General features: G+C 34.8%; 1 protein-coding gene across 5 annotated transcripts in view; it reads left to right on the top strand.

Annotated features, from left to right (window-relative positions):
- Nucleotides 1-17,737: 17,737 nt before the first annotated feature.
- Nucleotides 17,738-24,527, top strand: part of LOC106715079 — a 31,186-nt gene continuing 24,396 nt past the window's right edge. For 2 of the 5 annotated variants that reach the window (XM_014508295.2, XM_014508297.2), the window contains exons 1-2: nt 17,753-17,854; nt 18,067-18,201. In XM_014508295.2, the coding sequence (XP_014363781.2) occupies nt 18,181-18,201 (21 nt within the window). In that variant the 5' untranslated portion in view covers nt 17,753-17,854; nt 18,067-18,180. Of the gene's footprint in view, nt 17,855-18,006; nt 18,202-24,527 lie in introns of all 5 variants that reach the window. The other 3 variants (XM_014508294.2, XM_014508293.2, XM_014508296.2) reach the window with 3 other exon arrangements.

Raw genomic sequence — 24,527 nt, forward strand, 5'->3', positions numbered from 1 at the left:
CGACCGTCAACTGCCAGCTTATGAGGTACCTTGAGGAGCATCAGCTGATTAGCGATCGGCAGTATGGATTCCGTCAGCGTCGCTCAGCTGGTGATCTTCTCGCGTACCTCACGCATCGATGGTCGGAGGCTATCGAGGGCAAGGGGGAGGCCCTGGCGGTTAGTTTGGACGTGGCCAAAGCCTTTGATCGGGTGTGGCACAAAGCACTTCTTGCGAAGTTGCCTTCCTACGGGCTGCCCGAGAAACTATGCGCCTGGATTTCTAGCTTCTTGGAGGGTCGGAGCATCAAGGTCGTTGTTGACGGTGCGTGCTCTGACCCGAAACCAATCAACGCTGGTGTCCCACAGGGCTGTGTACTGTCGCCCACATTGTTTCTTCTGCATATCAATGACATGCTGCAATTCAGCAATATTCATTGTTATGCAGACGATAGCACATGTGACGCACTGTACACGGCCCGTGCCAATGTTTCTCGGGCTACTGCCGATGAGAACCGGACCAAACTTGTGTCTGAACTGGAGACCCTACTGGGTGAAGTTTCGGATTGGGGTCGACGAAATCTCGTTGAATTCAATCCCAAAAAGACACAAGTATGCGCCATTACCGCTAAAAAACAACCCTTTGTCGTAGATCTTCGTTTTGAGGGCACTCCCCTGGTTGCCTCAGCCAGTATCGGTATTCTCGGCGTTGACATATCGAGTGACGTTCAGTTTCGCGGTCACTTGGAAGACAAGGCCAAGCTGGCCTCCAAAAAGCTGGGTGTGCTCAGTAGGGCGAAGCAGTATTTCCAGCCGGGCCACCGCCTAAAACTGTACAAGGCGCAAGTTCGGCCCCACATGGAATACTGCTCGCACCTCTGGGCGGGAGCACCCCATTACCAGCTTCTTCCATTTGACCGCATACAACGGAGAGCGACTCGAATCGTCAACGACCGAGCTCTTACCGATCGGCTTGATACTCTGGCCTTGCGGAGGGACGTCAGTTCCCTCAGCATTTTTTATCGTTTATACCACGGGGAGTGTTCCGAAGAACTGTTTGGAACGATTCCTTTTTTTTTTTTTTTTTATAGGAGAAGGGGCAAACGAGCAACGGACCGAGAATTATTTGATCCGACGCCCATGGACATCCGCAACGCCAGAAGAATCGCAGATGCGTTGCCGGCCTTTAAGGAAGGTATACGCTCTTTTCTTGAAGGTCCCTAAGTCGTAACTGTTTGGAAATACCGCCGAGGACAGAGTATTCCACAACGCGGCTGTGCGAGGTAGAAAGTTTCGTGAAAACCTCGTCGTTGTGGAATGCCACCCATCGAGATGGTAGCGATGAAATTTGGCGCTCTGTCGACTCGTGCGATGACGGAACTCGGCGGCAGGTATGGTTCCAAACAATTCTTCGGAACACTCCCCGTGGCAAAGGCGGTAGAAGATACAAAGGGAACTGACATCCCTTCGCAAAGCCAGTGAGTCAAGCCAATCGGTAAGACCCCGGTCATTGACGATTCGAGTGGCACGTCGTTGCACGCGGTCAAAAGGAAGAAGCTGGTATCTAGGAGCTCCAGCCCAGAGATGCGAGCAGTATTCCATATGTGGCCGAACCTGCGCTTTGTATAACTGTAAGCGATGGGCTGGCGTGAAATACTGCTTCGCTCTCCCTAGGACACCAAGCTTTTTAGAGGCCAGCTTGGCCTTCCCTTCCAGATGACCACGGAATTGGACGTCACTCGATATGTCAACGCCGAGGATACCAATGCTGGCTGAGGCAACCAGGGGAGTGTTCTCAAAGTTAACGTTGACGACAAAGGGTTCTTTTTTGGCGGAAAACGCGCAAACTTGTGTCTTATTGGGGTTGAATTCGACAAGGTTTTGTCGCCCCCAATCAGAGATATTACCCAGAAGGGTCTCCAGTTCGGACACAAGTTTATTCCGGTACTCGATGACGCTATCCCGAGAAACATTAGCTCGGGCCGTGTACAAAGCGTCGCCCGTACTATCGTCTGCATAACAATGGACGTTACTATAATGTAACAAGTCATTGATATGCAGAAGAAAGAGAGTGGGCGACAGTACACAGCCCTGTGGGACGCCAGCATTAATTGGTTTAGGGTCTGAGCATGCACCGTCTACAACGACTCTGATGCTCCGACCCTCCAAAAAGCTGGCAATCCAGGCCAATAGTCTCTCGGGAAGCCCATAGGAAGAAAGCTTCGAAAGAAGCCCTTTATGCCACACCCGATCGAAGGCCTTCGCTACGTCCAAGCTGACCGCTAGGGCCTCCCCTTTGTTCTCAATGGCTTCAGCCCATCTGTGAGTGAGGTACGCTAAAAGATCACCAGCAGAGCGACGTTGACGGAAACCGTACTGGCGATCGCTTATGAGCTGGTGCTCCTCCAGGTACCTCATAAGCTGGCAATTAATGCTAGACTCCATTATCTTGGAGAACAAAGGGGTTAAGGCAATGGGCCGGTAGTTCGCTGGATCCGAGCTGTCGCCTTTTTTAGGGATCGGGTGAATTAGGGCAGTCTTCCAGCATTTCGGGACAACGCCTAAGGAGTAGGAGTACCGGAAAAGACGCGTTAAGACCGGTGCCAACTCAGGAGCACATGTCCTTAGCACAATAGGAGGAATACCGTCAGGCCCACTCGACTTGTTGACATCCAGAGATAGCAGCGCTTTACGCACTGATCTCTGGATGAACTGGATATCCGACATAGAGGTCTCAACGCGCGGGATTTTCGGCGGCGAGTTACCTTTATCATCCAGAGTCGAGTTTGATGCAAAGAGGGATACCAGAAGATCGGCTTTCTCTTTTGCAGTATGGGCCAATGAGTCGTCCTCCCTGCGCAAAGATGGTAGTGATGGGCGACAGAAATTTCCTTGGACAGCCTTGGCGAGAGACCAAAATGCGCGAGTTCCGGATGGAAGGCGCACTAGCCTCTCACCAATGCTGGCCACGTGTTCAGACTTTGCCTTTGCAATTACACTTTTGTAGGACCTGGAGGCAGAGTTGTACTTCATTCTAAGCCCGCTGGATCTATGGTCCCCCGTTGCCGACGCTTTGGCCCAGGCACGGTAACATTCCCGCTTGTAGCGTAAAGCTAACTTGCAAGAACGACCGAACCAGGGCCGAGATCTACCACCGATGGGCACTACAGTTGATGGGACAAAAAGTTCCATCCCCTGAAGCACCACGTCTGTAACAGAGTCAGCAACGGCGTCGGGATCGTCCAGCTTGAAGCAAACCTGCCCCCATGGGTAGGATGCAAAGAAGGTCCGCATCCCATCCCAATCCGCTGACCTGTAGTGCCAGACTCGACGAAGACCAGTCGGTTGTGATCGTAAGCGTCTTGTGACTGGCACTGTTGTCCGGATCAGACAGTGGTCTGACGACCCTAAAGGGGCGTCGACGGAAACCAGATAGCTGTCCGGATGAGTGGTCAGCAGAAGGTCCAACAGGGAAGGTAAATGATCGACAACATCTGGGATTCGCGTAGGCGAGGTAACCAGCTGTGTCATATCATATGCTAAGGCAAAGTCATGAACAGATCTCCCCGCGTAATCCGTGGTACGTGAGCCGAGCCATTCGGCATGGTGGGCATTAAAATCGCCAAGAACCACGACTTCAGCAGAAGGGATCTGCTCTAACACGGAATCTGTGCCCATTTGGACTTCGGCTGGACTCGGCGGCTGCCTGCCGCCGAGTTTCGCCATCGGACGACCCGACAGACCGCCAGGTACCATCCATACCATCTGGATGGCTGGCATTCCACAACAGTGCGGTTTTCGCGAAATTTCTTGCCGCGCACGGCCGCGTTGTGGAATAGTCTGTCCTCGGCGGTATTTCCAAACCACTACGACTTAGGGTCCTTCAAGAAGCGAGCATATCTCTTTCTTAAAGGCCGGCAACGCATCTGCAATTCTCGTAGTGTTGCGGATGTCCATGGGCGTCGATGATCACTTGGTGTTCGCGCCGCTCGTTTGCCCCCTTCTCTTATAAAAAAAAAAAAAAAATCATCATCATTAGCCGCGTACCCACCTAGCGCACAGGCTCACGCGGCAGCCTCGTGAGCCAATGCCTCGGCTGGTGTGGACGTGCCTCGGCCTGCCTCGGGCGCGCGTTTCCTCGACCGAGCACGGCTCGGCCTCAATCCATCTGTTGTCGGTAAACTTGACGCGCTCAAAGGTGCCTCAGTGAGCGCTGTGCGTTAGGTGGGGACGGCTATGTTTTGGCTCGCGCGCGAAGCTACTTCAAGTTTTGTCTCTTGCCGTGTTTGTCTTCTGTAATTTTGATATCATGGGCAGTCAGGAGGAGTCCAGTAGGTTTTTTTGATACGTGACTGTTTTCGTTTCTTTAAACAATAAGCAGGTAGGAAAATAGCTGTAGCTGAAAATACACGACTGTCCATTACGAATACTCGCGGACTTATGATGGCTCAGCCTGCCTCGCGAGGCGGCCACGGCCACGGGAAACAAAACTACTGAGGCTGCCGCAGGAGCCATCGCTCGCGATCCGGGCACCGAGGCTGCCGCGTGAGCCTGTGCGCTAGGTGGGTACGCGGCTATTGTATTTGACTGTACTTTTGGAAATCTCGCTTAAATATTTGGCTTAATTATTGTCGAGAAAATTAACTTTTCAATGTCTATAATGTGTATTACTTTACGAAAATGAATAGATAGCCTTTTCAATCTGTCGATGTATAGACGTGGACGTTTATTTCCTACCCATTTCGGTGAAATTTTTTTCGACGCCTACGATACAATTAGGTCGAAAACTTGCCACAGCTAAGTGACAGTTTATGATATTCAATCCTAAGTGGATAGTGAATTTAATTCTTTAACCTGTACGCCGCCAAAAGTCTAATTTGATTTGACACGTCATTACCAAGGGAACTATTCTAGGCGACCTGCCAATTTAATGTTCTTGTACTGTGCTTGATGGTTGAATCGGCTATCATTCATTTAAATCTGTTTATATAATACCTTTAGCTGTAGTAAAATACCTTATAATCAAATAAATGTTGTCTTCTAATAAAATATGTTTAATTTCGAGTAGGGTTAGTGATATCCCTTAGTTGTACGTCATGACACGTCTTCTTACTTATATTATAAATTCAAATGCTTAGCTGGATGGATGGATGGATGTTTGTTTTAGGGTATCTCCAGAACGGCTCAACGGATCTGGATGAAATTTGGCATGGATGTAGAACACATAGACCCAATAAGTTTTTTTTTAATTCCGCGCGGATGGAGTCGCGGGCGACAGCTAGTTGCTATATCTTAATTATATTTTAAATTAGTAAAGTAATAAATGAACATTACGATATTATGTTAAAAAGAATTCCAATGTACAGTCTGACCCTTCGCAGGGTTCCACTAAAAATTTCCTTATTGTGATTTATTTTCGCATAGACACATTTAACAGCTATGTCCTATTGGTTTTATTTTCTGCATCGTCGTCTCAATGCTTGAAAACGCAATTAAAGACAATACCGCTAGATTCCTCGATATAACAACCCTACTTTATTTATGAAATCAGAACTCCACTGCACTGACACATGTTTTATAAATAATTGTTTTTAGGAACGAGATAACAACGTTCTTGATTGTGCTCTTGTAATTTATTATAATCTCCAATATGAAACATTTCTTTTATACCTCTTAGACCTGATAAACAATATTGACTACAATATGTATTAATACAAGAGTTAATGCAAATTTGAAACACAAAGTAAAAATAGGACATAGTATCACAATTTATAGGTTGTAATGTCATATGCACGTATGAATTGTTTTCATTGAAGGGAGATTGTACTCGGACATTAATTTCCTGAGATCCTTCGTCAAATAAATAAAATCAGTATAGATAAAAACAGGTTTAGAATAAACAAGTATATAAATTGCAGTTATTTGAACGACTACTACAGTATAATTTGTAAAAGCAAAATAATATAAATACCTTTAAGACTTGTTAGCCTTTTGCAATTTCAATATTATGTACTTGTAAAATATTAATTTATAATCAAAGAATTCAATGAATATGTATGTTAATTATTCACAATAAACCTTACAAAAATCTCTGTAATATTTTTTCTATTACTTATGTAGGATGTCATTGAAAAATATATAAATAATATCAATCAAAAAATTGCATAATTGATATGCAATTATTACCTGTCTTAAAATCTCACCTTGACATCTTATGCATTCTGTTGAAGAATAGCCACTAACCGGAAAAGACCTACGGAAAGTCACGCGCAAAAACTGGTTGCATGCATCCTAATCTACAATTAGTAATCATTAATTTGCATAATACTAAACTTGTTTAAAAATGACCACTAGATTTTGCAATTAATGTTTATTCATTAACAATTAGGCATATAATATTATTATTCAATTTTTACACCTAAATGAAAATGAATGTATTTTTGAGCTCCATGCGTTCATGAACCTTTAGATTTGGATGAATTTTGTTGGAATAGTTATAGAACATCAGATAAGGTTTATGCTTAACGTTAAAAATGCAGCCTGGTATAGCTAAATGTAATTTAAAAATTCTATAAATTTCCTTTTTTTCCATTAAAATCTGTTCTATTTAGTAGTATTTTTATTAATAAATATGGTCTATTTTGTCAAAGACAATAAAATGATGATGTAACTACTACAAGTGTGCAGTTTTGTTATTGTATAAAGTCTGATAAAGAAGGGAACAACTTTAATAACAGAACAACAACAAAGAATAGTAATAAAACCACACCTACATTCGACGAAGTACTTCTTTTGTTCCGTAAATAATAATCGAAACGTTTTTTGCGTGTGATAATTTAACACCTTGATACATATTTACGCCCAACCCTTTGTTTAACTCTTTTTAAATTTTCTACAAATTTATGGAATGCAATATAATTGTGATAACTCGGTATTATTATTATTAACATGCTTTATGAATGTCACTTCTATATAATAGTAGGGTATATTTGGTTTGTCGGGGTCAGTGTCATTTCGGTCGTGCTCGTGGTCACGTAAGCTCCGTTTGCTCCGGTAAACGACCCTACAGACAATGTTACGACATTTTCAGAAAATCGTGTGTATGTAATTTGTATTTATTTATAATTTCTTTTCATGTCAATAACTGTATAAAAATAAATTGAAAGTTATAAACCTACATTATAGGTACCACATTTTTTTGTTGACATTACCTTCATACGTAATATTAATTGCTTTCTTAATGTTTAAATTGTTTTTAACTGCGTGACATTATACTACGAGACTAGGAAACAAGACGTATTAGTGACCTTATCAATACATTTTCATTAGAGATGACTTTCAAACATCATTGACTTGTTTATTCTGATACATCTTTGTCGATATCCAATTGCGTGTTCCGCATGATCGGAAATTCTTCATCTAATTTTGCACATCAAGTTCCGATTGTTTTTCTTCCATTTTTTTAATACATTAAAATAGAACAGCATTCATAAGTATATTGTCTAACTAAACAATGAAATAGCGTGCTACTGGGCGTGGATTAGCGTGCAGCCCCAAATTACCGACTTCAAGGATACCGGAAAGTACATACCTCACCAGGCCAGTACTTCCTAATGAGGCTTCCTATTAACGCCCACTGATAGACACAAGGTCTAAAGAAATTATATTTATTTAAATTAACTATGATATACACGACATTAGGTCGTATGTAATTAACACATTTTGGTATGGTACATGGAGAACATAGCACTTAGACATCAGCTCGCTTCTTGTTTAATAGGTTGTAAAAGTCTTTAGCCACAATACATTCTTTATAGAAAAAACTCTATACCTAACCTGGTTCCATATCCTGCTTCTTTAGATAACAGAAAGGAAAAAGGTAATGTATCAATGACATTCCATGGTCTTCTTGTTATCGCGTGTGACATTTTTAAATGTATAAATTAAAAAATTTGATGTCATTAAAAGAAAAGGCCACAAAGATATGAATGAGGCTATCATAGAAGGAAGATGTCTATTCTAATGCGAGTTTATAATAAAAGGATATATTTAAAATAGTAAATATTTAAAACATATATCCAAGGTCTAGTAATTATTTTGTAAAATAATATTCAAAATGCATCACGTGCTTCTACGGCCTTGTTAACTTTGTTTCGACTGTTTTGTTGAATATTTGCGCGAATAAGAACGTTCAAGTCATTTCCGAAGGCGGTTAACGAGACAGAGTTAGTGACGTGCTAACAGCAAATCTACCACAATCGGGTCAAAGTCACCGGCTAGCCCTATGCGTAGGGTCACCATATTAACATTAAATCAGGTTATTAATTGACATTAAGGAACTTGAGAATATATTATTACTTTGTATTCCTTTTGGGTTTATCTTTAATTACTCTACATGACATGTAAATAAATGTGACGCGAAAATGCGGACAAGTTTCAAAGGGTCGAATTCAGATGTCACTCACATGTAATTTTCAAGTGGGACGATGTAGTTCACTTTAATTAAAGAGGATCGAAAATGCTTTTAAAACGTAGTCAGTATATTTTCTTGAGTGATGTCATTGTAAGACAGCATTGTAATGACAATACTCATATTGATGCTTTAACGTCATTTATTGGTCAATTCTTGTAGTAATGCTGCGTTTTTTTTAACTGAAGAAAACTACAACACAAATTGATGTAAATTCTTTCATATTATGTCTTTTAACATTGTAGGCGTAATACCCATCTATTGAGTAATCGTGGCTTACTTTATAATTAGCCCGCGCGCGTCGTATGATAATATTCATAAAGACGCATTGAAAATGGGCTCAAGGCGAGACAAAAATGCGTTTGCAATTAATAGAGAGTTAAAGATAGTGTTTGTATAACATATAATAGCAACCTTAATAAGCTATTAAACTATATTTTGCAACAGCAACTTGCACTCGTACATTGATACAATTTTAATTTAACTCAAATCAGCGATGTCAATTTTGCAACTTAACGACAAGCAAAATGGTTTGCCATTAGCTCTGTTGTCACTCGAGGTTGATAAGGGCAATAAATTGACACTTAGAGATATCTCGTGTTTACATACAAGAAATGTCACTTTTATCAGTTTATTGAAAACTAGTTTATTTTTCTTGATTACTACCTATTGGTAAGTAATTTATTCCGGTGATCAACGACGGAAGCTAATCTTGGAATGAACTCAGAGAATTACTATATAATTTAATTCAATAGAACTGAAAAGGGTTATAAGCACATAACATCCTCACTTAACATCAGGTGGAACATTGCCAAATATTAGTTTATCCATTGTAAAAAATTAAATCAAATATGAGGAATAATATCTATTTCACGTTTTATATTTAAACTTCCTGTTTAATTATTACAATTTTTTTTGGTTGAATCTATTAGTTAGTTGAAATATTTAATAAAATATAACTGGATTTTTTTTTCATGTTTGACGAGTATTTAGTTTCAAAAAGAAGACTCGTTAATATAACGACTCGGGAAACTGATAAAAAAGTTGAGTCGTAAAATTTAATTACTTTACTAATGTTAAGATCTTCTTTTATGATTAACTAAATTAGATTTCTTGTATATTGAAACAATTATTCAGTATAAATTACATATATGTAGATGTTATTTGCGCCAGCAAAGACCTTTTTCGTCCCTGACCTTTCTTCTCGTAAATCTGGAACAATAAAAGCGAGGGTTCGAGTTCAGTGTCACGGATACTCAGAACTTACACTATACCCAAATAAAACTGTAGTACGTATATGAGTTAATAAGTAATAGTATAAGTAATAAATAACCATCTGTACTTAGACTAAGTAGATAAAGGTAGTTCTATATCTTTCAGATTTCTTTATTTTTATATTCAATTACTGTCAATGATATTTCTGCATTATGTTTGGTGAATATTTGTATCAGAGGTGTCAGTTTCGCAAAGTTACTGTTGACTTTGACGTTTGAAATTTCCTGAATATTGTCATTTACAATACGAAATGACATTACGAAAAATTTTACTAAACAGTGGTAAACGCAAGCATCAAGAGGATAGGAAGGGGAAAACAATCTCTTTGTTTGCCAACCTCTACCGTTGATGAAAGATAGGAATAACGTATCTGTAATTATGGATGCTGATGCGGCAGCGGTCGCTTCGCTGTTTCAGCGAATTCAGGTGGCCACTTGCTCGTTTTCTATCTTATGACATAAAGAAGACGTCAAACTTGTATATTTGATTATAGGTAGCATCTACTTAACTCGAGTAAATGTGATAGTTAAAAATAGCTGTTAATCTTTCGAATAACAGGAAAATTAGTTAAGTAATTAATAGGAAATAAGTTACTAGTTGAAAAAGCACTGTGACCCAGATTTTAGAATAACAATAAAATTGCAGTTATCTATCAAGATTAAATTGTAAACGTCCAAAATTAACTAGTAAAGACGTGATATTTAATATAATATAAGCTAACCAGAATTAACTGGTTAACTAATACCTGTAATACCCAATACCTCGGTCTGTCGATTAATCTACGATCTAATTTTACATCATTAATCAATAAAATGAGGGCAATTTGACTTCCTTTATTTCAATCTAACATTTTCAAAAAATATGCTCATAAACTACTGGAGTTATTTTTAATATTATTTTACCATTGGAGTGAACATTATATTCCTAAGTAACATAGACTATAAATAGACGTAGCCATAATTTGGAAAAAGTTATAAGTGCATTAGTTTATCGACCTTCCCTGTATTTCGTTATCATTGAAGTTTAAATGCCTAGGTTAAAAGAAAAATTTGTATTAGATACTAAAGAACTTCTAATCTATGTATTTAACATTTTAAACTTACCTTGTTAAGTGTTCACTGAGTCCGTCGTTCGATTTAATGATTAATGTTACACTAAATTAATACACCAAAATCTGCATAATCTATCAATGAAACTAATGTCTAATGATTTGAACATGGTATTGATTTATGATAGTAATAGAACACAATCTACGGATCTTTGTATACAATGATCAAATATTGTCGGAAGTTTATTGTGACATTGAATAATAAATTGATAGTGATTGAGGCAGAGTGCATGGGCGTGGTTTGATTACATTTAACGTAGAGTTCTAGCAATTTGTAATTGTAAATATATATAGAGATTTTTTAATATCAAAACGACGGCCACCTAGATTCGCCGAAATAGCAAGGTGACCATTGCCCGTAGACATCCGGAAATGCAGATGCGTTGCCTACCTTTAATCAATGGAGAAGTGGACGCACAAAAAAAGGAAATTTCCCCTTCCCATCCTTTCCTAATAAGAAAAGGATGGGATAAAAGACTAAAATTAGGCCTCCGGCACCACAATCATAGCCGAAACTGCTTCTACTTCACGCCTGTCTTCTGAGGGGTCGTGGTATTTCACCGGTCGACCCGGCCCATTCGTGCACTCAACAAATATTGTTGTTGCGGGATCTACCACTAACAAATATAGATGTTATTATTGTCATAGTTCTCTATTGCCATAACTATATTTACAGCCGGACGCGGGCATTCCCCAATGCCTTCAACGGAATGCAGTCTTCCGGCATACAGACAACCTTTTGACGTTTTGAAAGCTTATCATTACATTTTTATGTGTGATGAAAAAAGATGGAACATACCCTTCTGTCTATTTTTTCTAATTACGTCACGTCGACATCAGTTATACATCAAAAATAGTGACTCGTATATTTTTTCACGTCTTCTGATTAGTGATATTTGAAGGCATAATATAATATAACTCGTAAACAGTCTCGTGAGAAATAAATAATAAATAAATACGCATATAAGTATACGTTTCTTGTACATGAATTTATGTAATAAGATCATAAATGACTCAAGAAGGTCGCTAGGTGATCTAGAGTTCCTAGTAACAGTCGGAAGTAGAGGCAAGGTCTCAACATCCTTCCTTCCGCTGTTACCTCTATCATTTTCTAAAATGTCGACATATGACAAATATGTTACTTGTTATCTAGGTGAGCGACTTTGGCGACGCAACTCGATAACGATACGTTGAGACTAACGTAGACCCTAAACTACAATCCCTTGTTTCAAATAAAATCCTATACAATTTGAACAATTGATCTCGTAATTTCCAACACTTACTAAATAATTTAAGTTATTCATTACAAAATTGCGTACATTATACATAAAAATAGGAAATAGTGTAATGCACTGTAATTAGGCTTTCATTTATAATAGGTCATAAGAATACTTGATATTTTCCCGTTGTAAGAAAAACGTGTCGTATTGTTGCGTTTGTCGATCGCCTAGGATAAAGACTATATTACGTGATACGATCGAAATGACATTGGAATAAATAAAACATTTTTACGCTTTCGAAATAATAATCGATCAATATAAAAAAAATCTATTATATAACCGTTTGACCGACATAAAATACTATTATGTGTTTTATAATTAACAGAAATATAATTAATTTATGAATGTTAATGTCACAACATGCGTGTGTTTTGTTTCTAGTCAATTTTATATGAATGCTTATGAAAATGCATATAAATATGTAAATAATGGAAACATATCTTTGCTGCAATATCGTTTTTTACCTTGAAATTAAAAAAAAGAGCATTATTGTTTTATGAAAATATTTTTGTTAGTAAATGTAATTTTATTCGTCACTGTTAAGGAATTTCGGAAATAAACATTTTTTATTATTTTTTATTTTAAAACTTAGTAGCCTTACAATATAGGGTGCACTTTTTTGTACTTTAGTAGAATCTTCTTGTACCCAAAAGAGAATTTTAAATCACTGTCAATAGCTGAACTAGTCATATTTTTATTTTTTTATTTTTACTCAATAACAGGATCACCAATAAAGGTTTAATACTAATATCAGTTGTTCCCATGAACATTTTCTTTGCATACTTTTTAATTAAGTGCAAGGTTGATAACATCAATATTATGGTAATTCTGTTTTTATTTTAATGTAAAATGAACTACATATAATATTGTACGAAAACAGAGTGGGTGTTGGTATACGGCCAAAATCAATATTTGATCCTTGAAATTAATCCGAATTTAATTAGTTCAGTATATACAATATAATATATGTAACTGGGTACAAATATTTACTAGACCTCCAAACAATAGATCGTATGTTTCGATTGCTATTGAGATCTTCGGATCGTTTAAATTTGAATTAAATAGATTAAAGTCGATTCGGATATTATATTATTTATATTATAAATTATGTCCTTTTAACGATATAAGAATATTAACATGTCCTTTACATTTAATAAGAAATTACAAGTACATTTCAAAGTTATTTGTTATTTTATATTATGTAAAATAATGAACGTGTGTAATTTATATATTATATACACGTTTATTTTACAACGTTTAATATTTTACGATTAACGTTTAAAACGATATTTTTTTTAGTTGTTGTCTTATGAGAGCATCATAAATATTAAGGCATATAAGTTTTATGAAAATTTTTAAACAAATGTTACATTATCATTAATAAATGATATAATAAGCGAGATTCCTTCCATCCTCACGGATGTAATTTAGCTCGCTTATTAATAAAAAAAGTCAGAATTCGATTTAAATAGATGAATTTTAAAATTAAAATTCTAGATTTATGTTTGCAAATTAGAGATATTAAATAACATTTATAAATAATATGCAATATACTTACGTAACAAGCAAATATATATATATATATATATATATCGTATTTAAATATTCATGAATTTATCTATGTTTATATATTTATTAATAAAATATATTGTCGTTTAAATGAATTATAAAAATGTATTATACGTGTAAATGAAGTCCTACCAAACATATAAATGAAAGTATTAAATGACATTTAAAAGTTTCATTATATAAAAAGAAGTAATAAATTGGTTAGAAAAACATAGGAAACAGAATTTTTTTACTGCCTAATTTTTTCATGAAAAGATATATTTTTTGTTATATTTGAATTTTTATATACACATGCAATAAAATTAATAAAATATTAGACTAGATATGAGTAAAAAAATAATAACCAGTAAAAAAATTCGGCAAGTGACTTTTTGTAACCAGGAACAATTTTATAAAGTGTTCTTCAAGGTTGTAACGACCTTCAAAAATTCGGAACATTTTTGCTCGTTAGTTAATTATCAAAAAAAAAAAATACAACTTTTGCTTATCGCTTATTGCTAGTTTAAGTCGTAAATAATATTCAGATAAAAACAAAAAGGTATATACGCATTACCTTTTCAAAAAAATTAAAGATTTTCTGTAGTTTGTTCTTATAACTTTTGAATTAAGTATGTTGTAACACGTATATGTTACATACTTAGTTATATATAGGGTAACTGAAGGAAGAGATATCCGGTTGCTCGAAAATGTTACGAAAGTTGTGTATCGCTTGCACATACATATTTGTGTTCGTTTACCAAGACGACCGTGCCCAATGAACTTGGCCCCATTAAGCTTAGTATTAAGTAATATAATTTTTTCTCTGTTTCTACGACACGGTTGACTGGGACTCGATCACAAGGTGAAGGCCCCAAGAATTTACACATCTCGCCTCAACGTCCACTGGCCAAGCGAATTTACTCATTTTAAGGTTAAAACTAGCGTTAGATACGTATCAATTTTATAACTAATATAACAATCATTTAAAAGCCCCGAAAATTTATATTTTCGCACCTAATTAAGTTACGGCATCATTTTCTATTAACCATATGAATTATAACAAAAGATAAAAGATTTTTATCAGTTAAAATATGAAGACCACGTTATTTCCATTGTATCATAATTAAACACTTTAATTAGAAGAACAATGATAATTGTTATTAATCTAGTTTATAGAAAAAAATTGCAAAAACTATAATAACGACATACTGACGCACTTTGATATGGTTGAGAAATCTTTATTAACTACTAGCTGCGGCCCACAACTCCGTCCGCGAGGACATGAAAAAAAACTTTATTAGTAGCAGATTTGTTCTTCCAGACTGTGCTTAATTTTAGTGATGCAACGGAAGTGTCTTACCGGAACCAGAAACAGAAACAGATGTCAAAAATAAATTTTAGCAGAAACGGAAACGGAAACGGATGCGGAAACAGAAGTGTAAATAATAATAAAAAACATATTTACAAAAATATTTTTTTCTGTAAAAACAGTTTGTATTCGTTTTTAATTTATTAAGGCATTGGATATCGGTGTCCTTTAGCCTTCAATGTATGTATTTTTACTGCACTGCAATAAGTTAAAATACGCGTTTTTTTTTAAATTTATTTTCAGTAAACAAAATTACACTATTTACAAATTAAAGTTCGCCAAACCACTCGTGTTGACAAACGACAAATATATTTCTAACTATATAATGATGATGATATATTACATGGTTATCACTTATTCAAAAGTACATTTAATAACTCGTAAGTATGAAATAGTCACGTTTTGCCAGTTGTCAAATTTTATATGGACAACAACTTGACAGTTTACTCCAGCAAGAGAAACTGATTGTTTCAAACAGCAGCAGAAAATATTACGCGCTTAAATTCACAAAATAGTACGTAAACAAACAAATGCGACAAGTGCCGAAAGGCCGCGCACGGAGTGCGCGTCTCGCGCCGCGCATTTGGATCTCTCAGCCGTTGTAAAGTTCCGTTTTATCTCCGTTATAAAAGTTGCGGAAACAGAAGCAGAAACGGATGTTGAAAAGCACGCGGAACTTCCGCACTTGCGGAAACGGAAACAGACATCCGTTGCATCACTACTTAATTTCAACGAGATCCATGTAGTTGTTCACCTTCTAACAAACATTCAGGAATCCATCCATCTAAAAATTAACATTTATAATATTAGTTAGATAGTAGTATGTTACTCAATTTTGTTCTCTTCTATCTTCTTTTGTTAAGGTGATATTTTTACAAAATAGAAAACATAGATGGTTAGACAAACACAACGTGATGACTTTTATTAGGTAAATGTGACACCCAGAGTAGTGTAAAGTTTACTTAAGCAGTCCCACTAAGTTAGGATTTCTCTTTGTTAGGACTAAGTCTTGATGTAAGAGTCTTCATTTTTCTTCCATTATTTATGTTTTAATTTTTTTTTTAACCACCATCACTGTATTGTAGATTGTTCGACGAAGCGTCAGTTTAATCATTGAACCATAGATACAACAAATTAGGTTAATGTCAATCATCTCTTCAAGTTCAATGTTCTTGTTTGTAGTTTTTTGATTTGAATTATATTTTTTTACTACAATATTGTGGTCTTTGTTATGGGGTGAGGCAAATGGTTATGCGGTTTCATTGTATTATGTGGCCATTGAACCTAGAAAATTTTGACCATACTTAGAGCCTTTTAATAGCAAAAGACAAGGATACGAATAAAATATTAAGTACAAATAATAAAATATTTCATAGTAGTAAATCTACAACTTGTAGGTATAAAGTATTTACTGAAAGACGTTTCAATGAAATTATTATGTCTGTAAAGATTAATTTAAATTCTAAAACTGATGTAATGGTGATTATAGGCTTTGAAAAGGAAACTTTGCCTTATAACGATTCCTTTGTTGGATTAACTTTGTCAAATTTCGGTACGATCGAAGTAAATTGCCCGTTTCTCAAACCATTCTTAGAAACGATCACGAATTAAACGATTTTGCACCGAACTGATACAGTATCCTGTGTCAGATTGATGACTAACATTTATAAGTTACTTTCATAAATCAATTGAACCAAAGTTAGAATAGGACTTAGGTAAATTTACTTAAGACTACTTAATGTACTTACAAAATAAAGAATTGATGAGTTGTTTCAGTCTTCTCCAACTTTTCGCAGTTATAGGATCAGTGTTACGGATGTCCATGGGCGTTTATGATCACCTTGGTGTTAACGCCGCTCGTTTGCCCCTTCTCTAATAAAAAAATGTTATCAAAATTATATATACTCTAGCTATCGCCCGCAACTTCGTCCGCGCGCAATTACACGAAAACTTTATTAGTAGCCTATGTTAACTTTATTAGTGTAATTTCATCAAGATCCGTTCAGCCGTTGCGAAGATGCTTTCAAACAAACATCCATCCATCTTAACATTCGCATATTAGTAAGATAACTTACCGGGTTTAAAAACAATCTTCATAAATAATTTCAGTTGCTTGCAAGAAAGTTTTTTTAATTGTTAATAGAATATAGGATATAAATAAAAAATGTGCTGGGAAGGTGGGTTTTAATTAAAATGCCTTTAGCGTGTCTAAAATATCCGTGAGTAAAACTGTTGGATGTATGATTAAACATTTATAATCCTCTAAGTTTCTGTGGTTAAAACATTACAAGGCACATTAAATGGTATTGTCCGTCGACCGAGCCCGCGGGCGTTCACCTTCGATACCAGACCAACGGAAATGCGGAAGTCAACGGACAGACCGGACCAGTTGTGAGAGGGTCTCCCAGCGACAACGATACACCCCAAACGGACGACTTACTTCACATACAAGAATTTCAATGTCAAATGCTATGGACCCGTATCGTTATTAACCGCATTTATTAATAATTTTATTTTATTATTAACTACTATATTATTATTTTAATACAACTGTATTAGTAGATTACAAACGTTTACAAGTTCATTATTATATGATATAGATCGGCATTATAATCACGTTGACATTGTGGTACGGAGCGTCTAACGATGAGCCAGTGGCTTAGAGTGCGAAGTGGCTGTCAGTTCACCGGTTCATTTCCCGCAGCGGAGCCCTGGAGGTCGCGTCTCGAACTGTCCTATATAACGTGACTACGCCGCTCGACTGCTTACAACCCGGTCCAAGCTCACGCTGCCAACACCACTCGCATCCACGGAACCGATCGATCGGTCAGTACATAATAAAATAAAAATTAAAGAAATGTCCATTAAAACTTTGATCTAAATCCAATCGGGTACAGTCAAGGTCGAATCGTAACTAAAATCCCGCGATCCAATTTTCGAATGTGATTTACGTTCGAGTATTGTCCACTCTGTCATAGTGTTGTGCTGCGACATTGACGGTAATTGTCGACTACCACCACCGTACGTTTGGTTTGCAGCGGGAGCGGCTCGCCGTAGTGACGCTGTGCCGACGCCAGTCTGCGGTAACACATCGCACCGACCTGTGATACTGTGCACCGATTGACAGATAATCGAACAACACGTGCCACAAAATGAACAGCTACATAACTTTCGTAAGTTTAAGATTTTTTTAATCCACAAATGATTAGTTACTAAAACAATGCTCAAAAAATATGTATATTCACGAACGATATAATTATTATTTTTTGTATAATTTATTTTATTTTAATAAAATAACAATAAGCATTAAAAACTTATAAATTCTAATAATATATAAATTCTTTATGAGTTAGCTAAAAATTCATATCTTAATTTAAATTATTTAAACTTTAATGAGACATCATTAAAAAACTAAATATAAAAAGGCTAAATATAATTACGTGAGTGTTCACCATTTTATTTATCTAGTTTATTGTTATTTTTTTTAAATATTAGATTGAGTTGTTACTGTTTTAAAACAGTCTTCTTTTGTTTAAGTAAAACATTATGATGACAAGTATGAGTAATAAATTGTTTAGCTATGATTACTGTTCCACTATTAAAATTGTAAAGATTAGTTCACACTGTTAAACGTTAAAGTACTAAACAGCCTAATGCTGAAATTGATTTATTAGCAGTCATAAAATGGTTCGTGCTTCCATCGATTAATATTAAACTAATTGCATTTATATTCTTAATCAATTAAAATATTTAAAACATTTTAAAAATAGGAAACAAATATTAGACACCAAATATATTGTACTTAGATAGTTTTACAATACATACATATATTAAATGCATTGATACAGCTGAGAAATAACTAAATATTTACTACAATTAAATGGATATAGAGATAATTATTCCTTTAACTCACACCACGAAGGTTTTATTTGATTTCTTTACGGTGTGATATTACTGATCAAAACTGTGCAAAAACATAGTCAATGAAAGATGTCAGACACTCTTATGTTATGGGATAAAATGTTGACATATTATTTTTCATAGTAAAATTTAATTTACACTTTAAATCTTCGAAATATGAGTTTTAAATTTGAGTACAATAACATTTAAATATGTACTTAATTGTAATGTTAACATGTAAATCACGTTCACATAAAGTGATGTAAATCGTTGCAACAGATAAACTTGTATGGTAATAACTATTATGCTTATTTAAGAGATAAAATGGTACTAAGATCATTTAGTAAACAAATTGTGAAGTACTCTCGATTCGTGACTTGGCGCCAGAACGGGTTATTTAGAACAAAATTTCTTAATTTGACCGTATTATATGGATTACCATAAATGCACCGCGGCATTGTCACTAAATGTCAAATTGATTTGTTTTTAAAACAAACGTTTTAAAGTCACATTTGTTCACATATTTAATAATGGCACATGTGTAATGCTTTCTTTATTATTTTTTAAATTACATATTAATATTGTCGTGATATGAATAACATTCAACGGACAATTATTATGTACGTTATTAGTATTTCTTTTGATAAAATAAAATAAAACATCAGTTAACGTTATTAAAACATTATAAGGCATATTAAATTAAGTATATGTTGTTGTCTTCGGATAGACAAAAAGGAAGGAATAGACCTATTTGGAATATTTTATATATTTCATTAAAGAATATCCCATAGGTAGCAAAAGGCAATATATGTTATTTAAACGCACTAAATTGCGTAGCGTAGGTCATAGGCCTCTCACTAGATGGCGGGATGATTCGGTCAAGGTTGCGGGAGTCCATTTAATGAGGGCAACAAGTGACCTCTCGTTTTGCGAACGTCCATTGAACTTCTTTAGTTACAACTCATAAATTGCGTTGCCTCAAAACACCATTTATTTCTCATAAGTGTGATAATGAGAGCTATGCGTAAGAAGCGACTAACTTGACTAGTTACTCGTATCAGTAAGAACGTTTAATATGTTTTCTAATGTAATAAATTTTTTTTAGTGTTTTTGAGACGCTGTACTATCATAGCAATTAATTATCCCTTTTCTAAATCAGTACACGATTTCCTTGGCACATTTAACCGCATTATTGATGCAGTTTGTTTACATTTCTAGTTACATATCCGGGTAGCATTTGTCACAGTCTAAGTAGTAAATACCTAATCTGTTATCATTACTACACGAAAATATTTATTTTGTGAAGAAACTATTCAGCATTGATTTTTTTTAAATAGAATAGATAAGTATAGACAAATTTTCTCGAGGTTTATAGCTAATATCACTTGGTTCGTATTCTTTGCCAGGAATATCGTAGGGTTATAGTCAGGCGGGTTAATTTTTTTTTAATTAATTATTTAATTTGTTAGTACGTAGGATCGAACATTGAAATTCTCTTCGTTCTTTATTGATACCGTACTCATATTATCTTGTTCTTTCTATTTAATTTATCTCTTACAGTGTAAGAAATTTGTCTTTGTTAGTCTGTTACTATTAACCGATAGAAGAATGTATTGCACTCGCTTCAAATAATAATTAAATTGTAATTTATTAAATCAATATAATTGAAGTACTGGTGTACTTACAGTTAACAGAACAGCGAATACTATTTATCAATAAAGGATGTAAATTTCGTTTGTATCCGTTAAACAAGTGAAGCGTGATGGATTAGGAAAGGCAAGTGAACCAGTTTTATGATTCACGTACACAAGAAAAAAGAACCTTGCTCACAGGATATCACGTTGTTATTATCAAATATTACGATTCAATTTTGCTCAAAAATACATTGCCAGTCGATAATTTCACTTGGTTTGCGTTTATATATATATTTAGCCAGACGATTACGATTTTTTCTATAATTTGAAAAAAACGAATAATATTTCTTAAAATACGCTTAGGTTTAAAGTGATTAGAAGCCTTTCATTAGGCTTTATTATTTAAAAAACAAGGTCTAAATTATTTAATTTAGTGCAAAAATAGATAATTATGCTAAGAAAATTTAACGAAATGTATATGTATTCATTCGTGTTTAAATAATAACGGAAAAATGAAAATTGGTAAATTTTTACTTAATATTTTCTGCTAGAGAAATGTAAATGTAGGTCAGAAGCAATATTTGAAATGTAAATATTAATTATTGAAAAAAAAAGCATCATACATTTAATTAAACATAAATAGCACAGGAGTAAAAAGAAGTAAGAAATAATGTAGATAGCTGAAGAGAATCAAGTTATTTTTATTAGTAAAAACCCATACAAATTGTACTGGGACAGATCCGGGACATTAAAAATCATAAAACCACCCGGATGTAGTTTTTTTTTTTTTATTTATACGAAAATGTAAGCCTATTTTTAGACATGAAACGTTAGCTTATAAGAACAGATTTAATATTGGTGGAAAAAAAGTTGTAACGCTAGACTCTGTGGGAGAATTGTTTTGGTTGATAATTTTGTAGTGCCTGAAATTTAATACGCAATATCCGTAGGAGATACACCGTCTTCTCCTGGAGCCCCGTATACATTGCCTGCCTCATCCATGACCAATGAATAAATGATTTAACATTATATGTTCAGGCACTACACATAATCAGGAGTTTTTATAGACATTAGGAAGGCTTATTACTATTTATGGTAGTTGAATATGACCTTAAACTTTAGCAAAACACTGGTTTTTAGGATTTTATACTATTTTACATATAAGGTAGAACTTGTAAAATCGATATCTGGGTGTGACCTTAAAATTTTTTGGCAGCATTAAAATATTTTTTTCTGAAATTTAAATTTAAAACACGTTATTTTGTTCACTGTATAAAATACAGAATGGTTTAGAATTTTAATAGTTATTTGACTAAAGGCTTAGATAAAAAACTAAAACAGAGCTTTAAAAAAAGTGATTACTAATGGTTATTGCGAAAAATCTCATATAATTTTTATCACTCGGAGAGTGCATACTAGAATCACTATATTTATTGATATAAAAATAAACTGTTAAGCACAACTTAAACTTACCGGCCATGTTATTTTTTAATACGTAAGACTTGCGTCATGTCATGGCATTCGTTAATTTTGCTTCCTCATCGAGAAAGTACATGAAGTAGTGACACTGTACATTTAAATGTATATTTAATTATTTTTTTAACGTATTTTTAATAAATGGGCCAAAGCGATCGTCCAAGAGCCTAATAAATTTCATTGTAAATTAAACAAAAGGCTTGAACTATTGCGGTCAAGGTACATTTTTTTTGTATCGTAAACAATAAAGATGTCATTCTCAAGATTGCTTGTACGCGCAAATATGTATGCACATTTATACTAGTACTAGCTGTTGCCCACGACTCCGTCCGCGCGGAATTAAAAAATAATATAATAAGTAGCCTATGTGTTCTTCCAGACTATGATCTACATCTATGCCAAATTTTATCGAGATCCATTGAGTTCAAACAAACATCCATCCATCCATCCAAACCTTCGCATTTGTAATATTAGTATTAGTAAGATTATTTAATGTCTGTGAGTGATACTTATTAGTCTCGACCATCATTGTCTGTTCATTTTGACAATTGAAGCAACATGTTTTTATTCCGCTCATACCAATTCCTTAAAAGAGATGAAATCAAATGTAAGAAAGAATGAAGATTATTTGAGCATTAAAAATTATTTGACAACAACATTTTAAAAAGTTTAATAAAATTTTGTTTATATTCATCTTAAGATGACAGTAACAAAATAACACGAAGATATGCAACGCGAAGATATAAAGTATATACCTAAACGTGTTATGTAATACCGAAAGCATTCATAAAATGCTTCAACTATATGTAACTAGTAGAAAATTCATACAATGAATAATATGCAATCAGACAATCTATTAACGAAGTTATTGATTTTATATTGGTCATGTTATCATTATATTAAGCAGGCAAATCGTACGTTAATTTCAATTAGATTATTTATTCGCTGTCTGTCAAATCATTAGTACTGACATATTGTTATTTTTTTTTAATATTGAATGATGTATAGCTTACCGTACAGTCAAACACGGATGTCTGACCCGGTGCGAGTGGAAATGTTATCGTTGTTACTTCTGTGAGAAAATGTGTATGCCTATATAGGGCCTAGAAAATGGCGAATAAAAGAAAAAAAAACATCACATGACAGCTATAGTACAAAATAAATCTATGGCAGTATTTTGACATTGAAAGAGGGGCGCTAGTAAGTTGACATAAATGAAAAACGACGGCAACTTAATTTTAACCCTTTTACTTCTAAATGCCAAACGGTTCGGTAAACTGCTGCGTACCATTTTTTGAATACACTGGGCTTATTATATTTTGTGTTATTTAAAACCATAATGTAAATTCTGACAAGAATTCTGTATATTAAGTAATAATATTACGTAGTCAAACGTTATATATTAGAATTTTAAATAGCAACGAACAAGGTCGGAATTTTTTTTGACACGCTCTAAATCTGTTATCGCGACTGTGCAGTGAGATACTATCTAAGATGACCTTCTGGCCTATGACACTGTATAATTTGTGAATAGCTAAAATTTCCATTGTCCAAGCTTCATTTTTTAAATCTCGATTAGCCTCACTATGCAAGTCAAGGCGAATTTAAATGTGTACTTATATCGTTTTAATGTTGATTCAGGCCTTGTGGTTGTGTGGCTGTTTACATAACAGTTAACCTTATCTAAAGTGCTGCGTTTTGTATGTGCTATGCACGTTTTGTATATTTTCATGACAATATGATACTCGTAGAATTGACAAGCAATAAGTCGATGATAAGCTATTAAAATAGTTCTGTGTAATTTTCACACCTGCGCGTTGATGTCTAAAGTATGAAACAAATTGAATTGGTTAAAATGCTTAGTTAAAATCAGTTAAGATTATTTGATTAACGTGTCTAAGAAGAGACTTAAAAAACTAAAAAAAAATCTTGGTAAGAATTTACTAAAGAGATATAAGAATTCCGATTATAAAATGAGTTATTTTATTAAATTCATCTCATTAAGTCAATAAATAAAACATTTAAGAAAATAAAAATTGATTAAAATAATTACAAAATAAATATTGCATAACGTTGAGTGAACATTATGACATTTGAGAAACATTATCGCGGAAGGCGGAAGTTGGGCGGGTTATCGAGCATGTGGGAACAAGTATGGTAATGTAGCGCCCGAGGCGTGCTTCCCGCTGCAAGCGTGACGTGTGACTAACTGCCCATTCATGGCGCACGCGTAAGTAAGACAGTTAAAGATAGAAGTAGTATATTGACACTTATCTGCAGTATTAATTATTAACACCGAGATTAAACCTTCGTATGTATCCTTGTCATAAGTTGGTTTGTCGCATTTTTGAAATCTCACATTTTTTATGCTCGTTTTTTTTTTTCATAAAATTGTCGTAAAAATAATTTATGTAATTAATTTGCAAATAAATTTCACTTGAACTTTAAATGGTCAAATTTTAAACAAAATAATCACAACTTAAATGCAC

This window comes from Papilio machaon, chromosome 7, assembly GCF_912999745.1.
Source record: "Papilio machaon chromosome 7, ilPapMach1.1, whole genome shotgun sequence".
NCBI lineage: Eukaryota > Metazoa > Arthropoda > Insecta > Lepidoptera > Papilionidae > Papilio > Papilio machaon.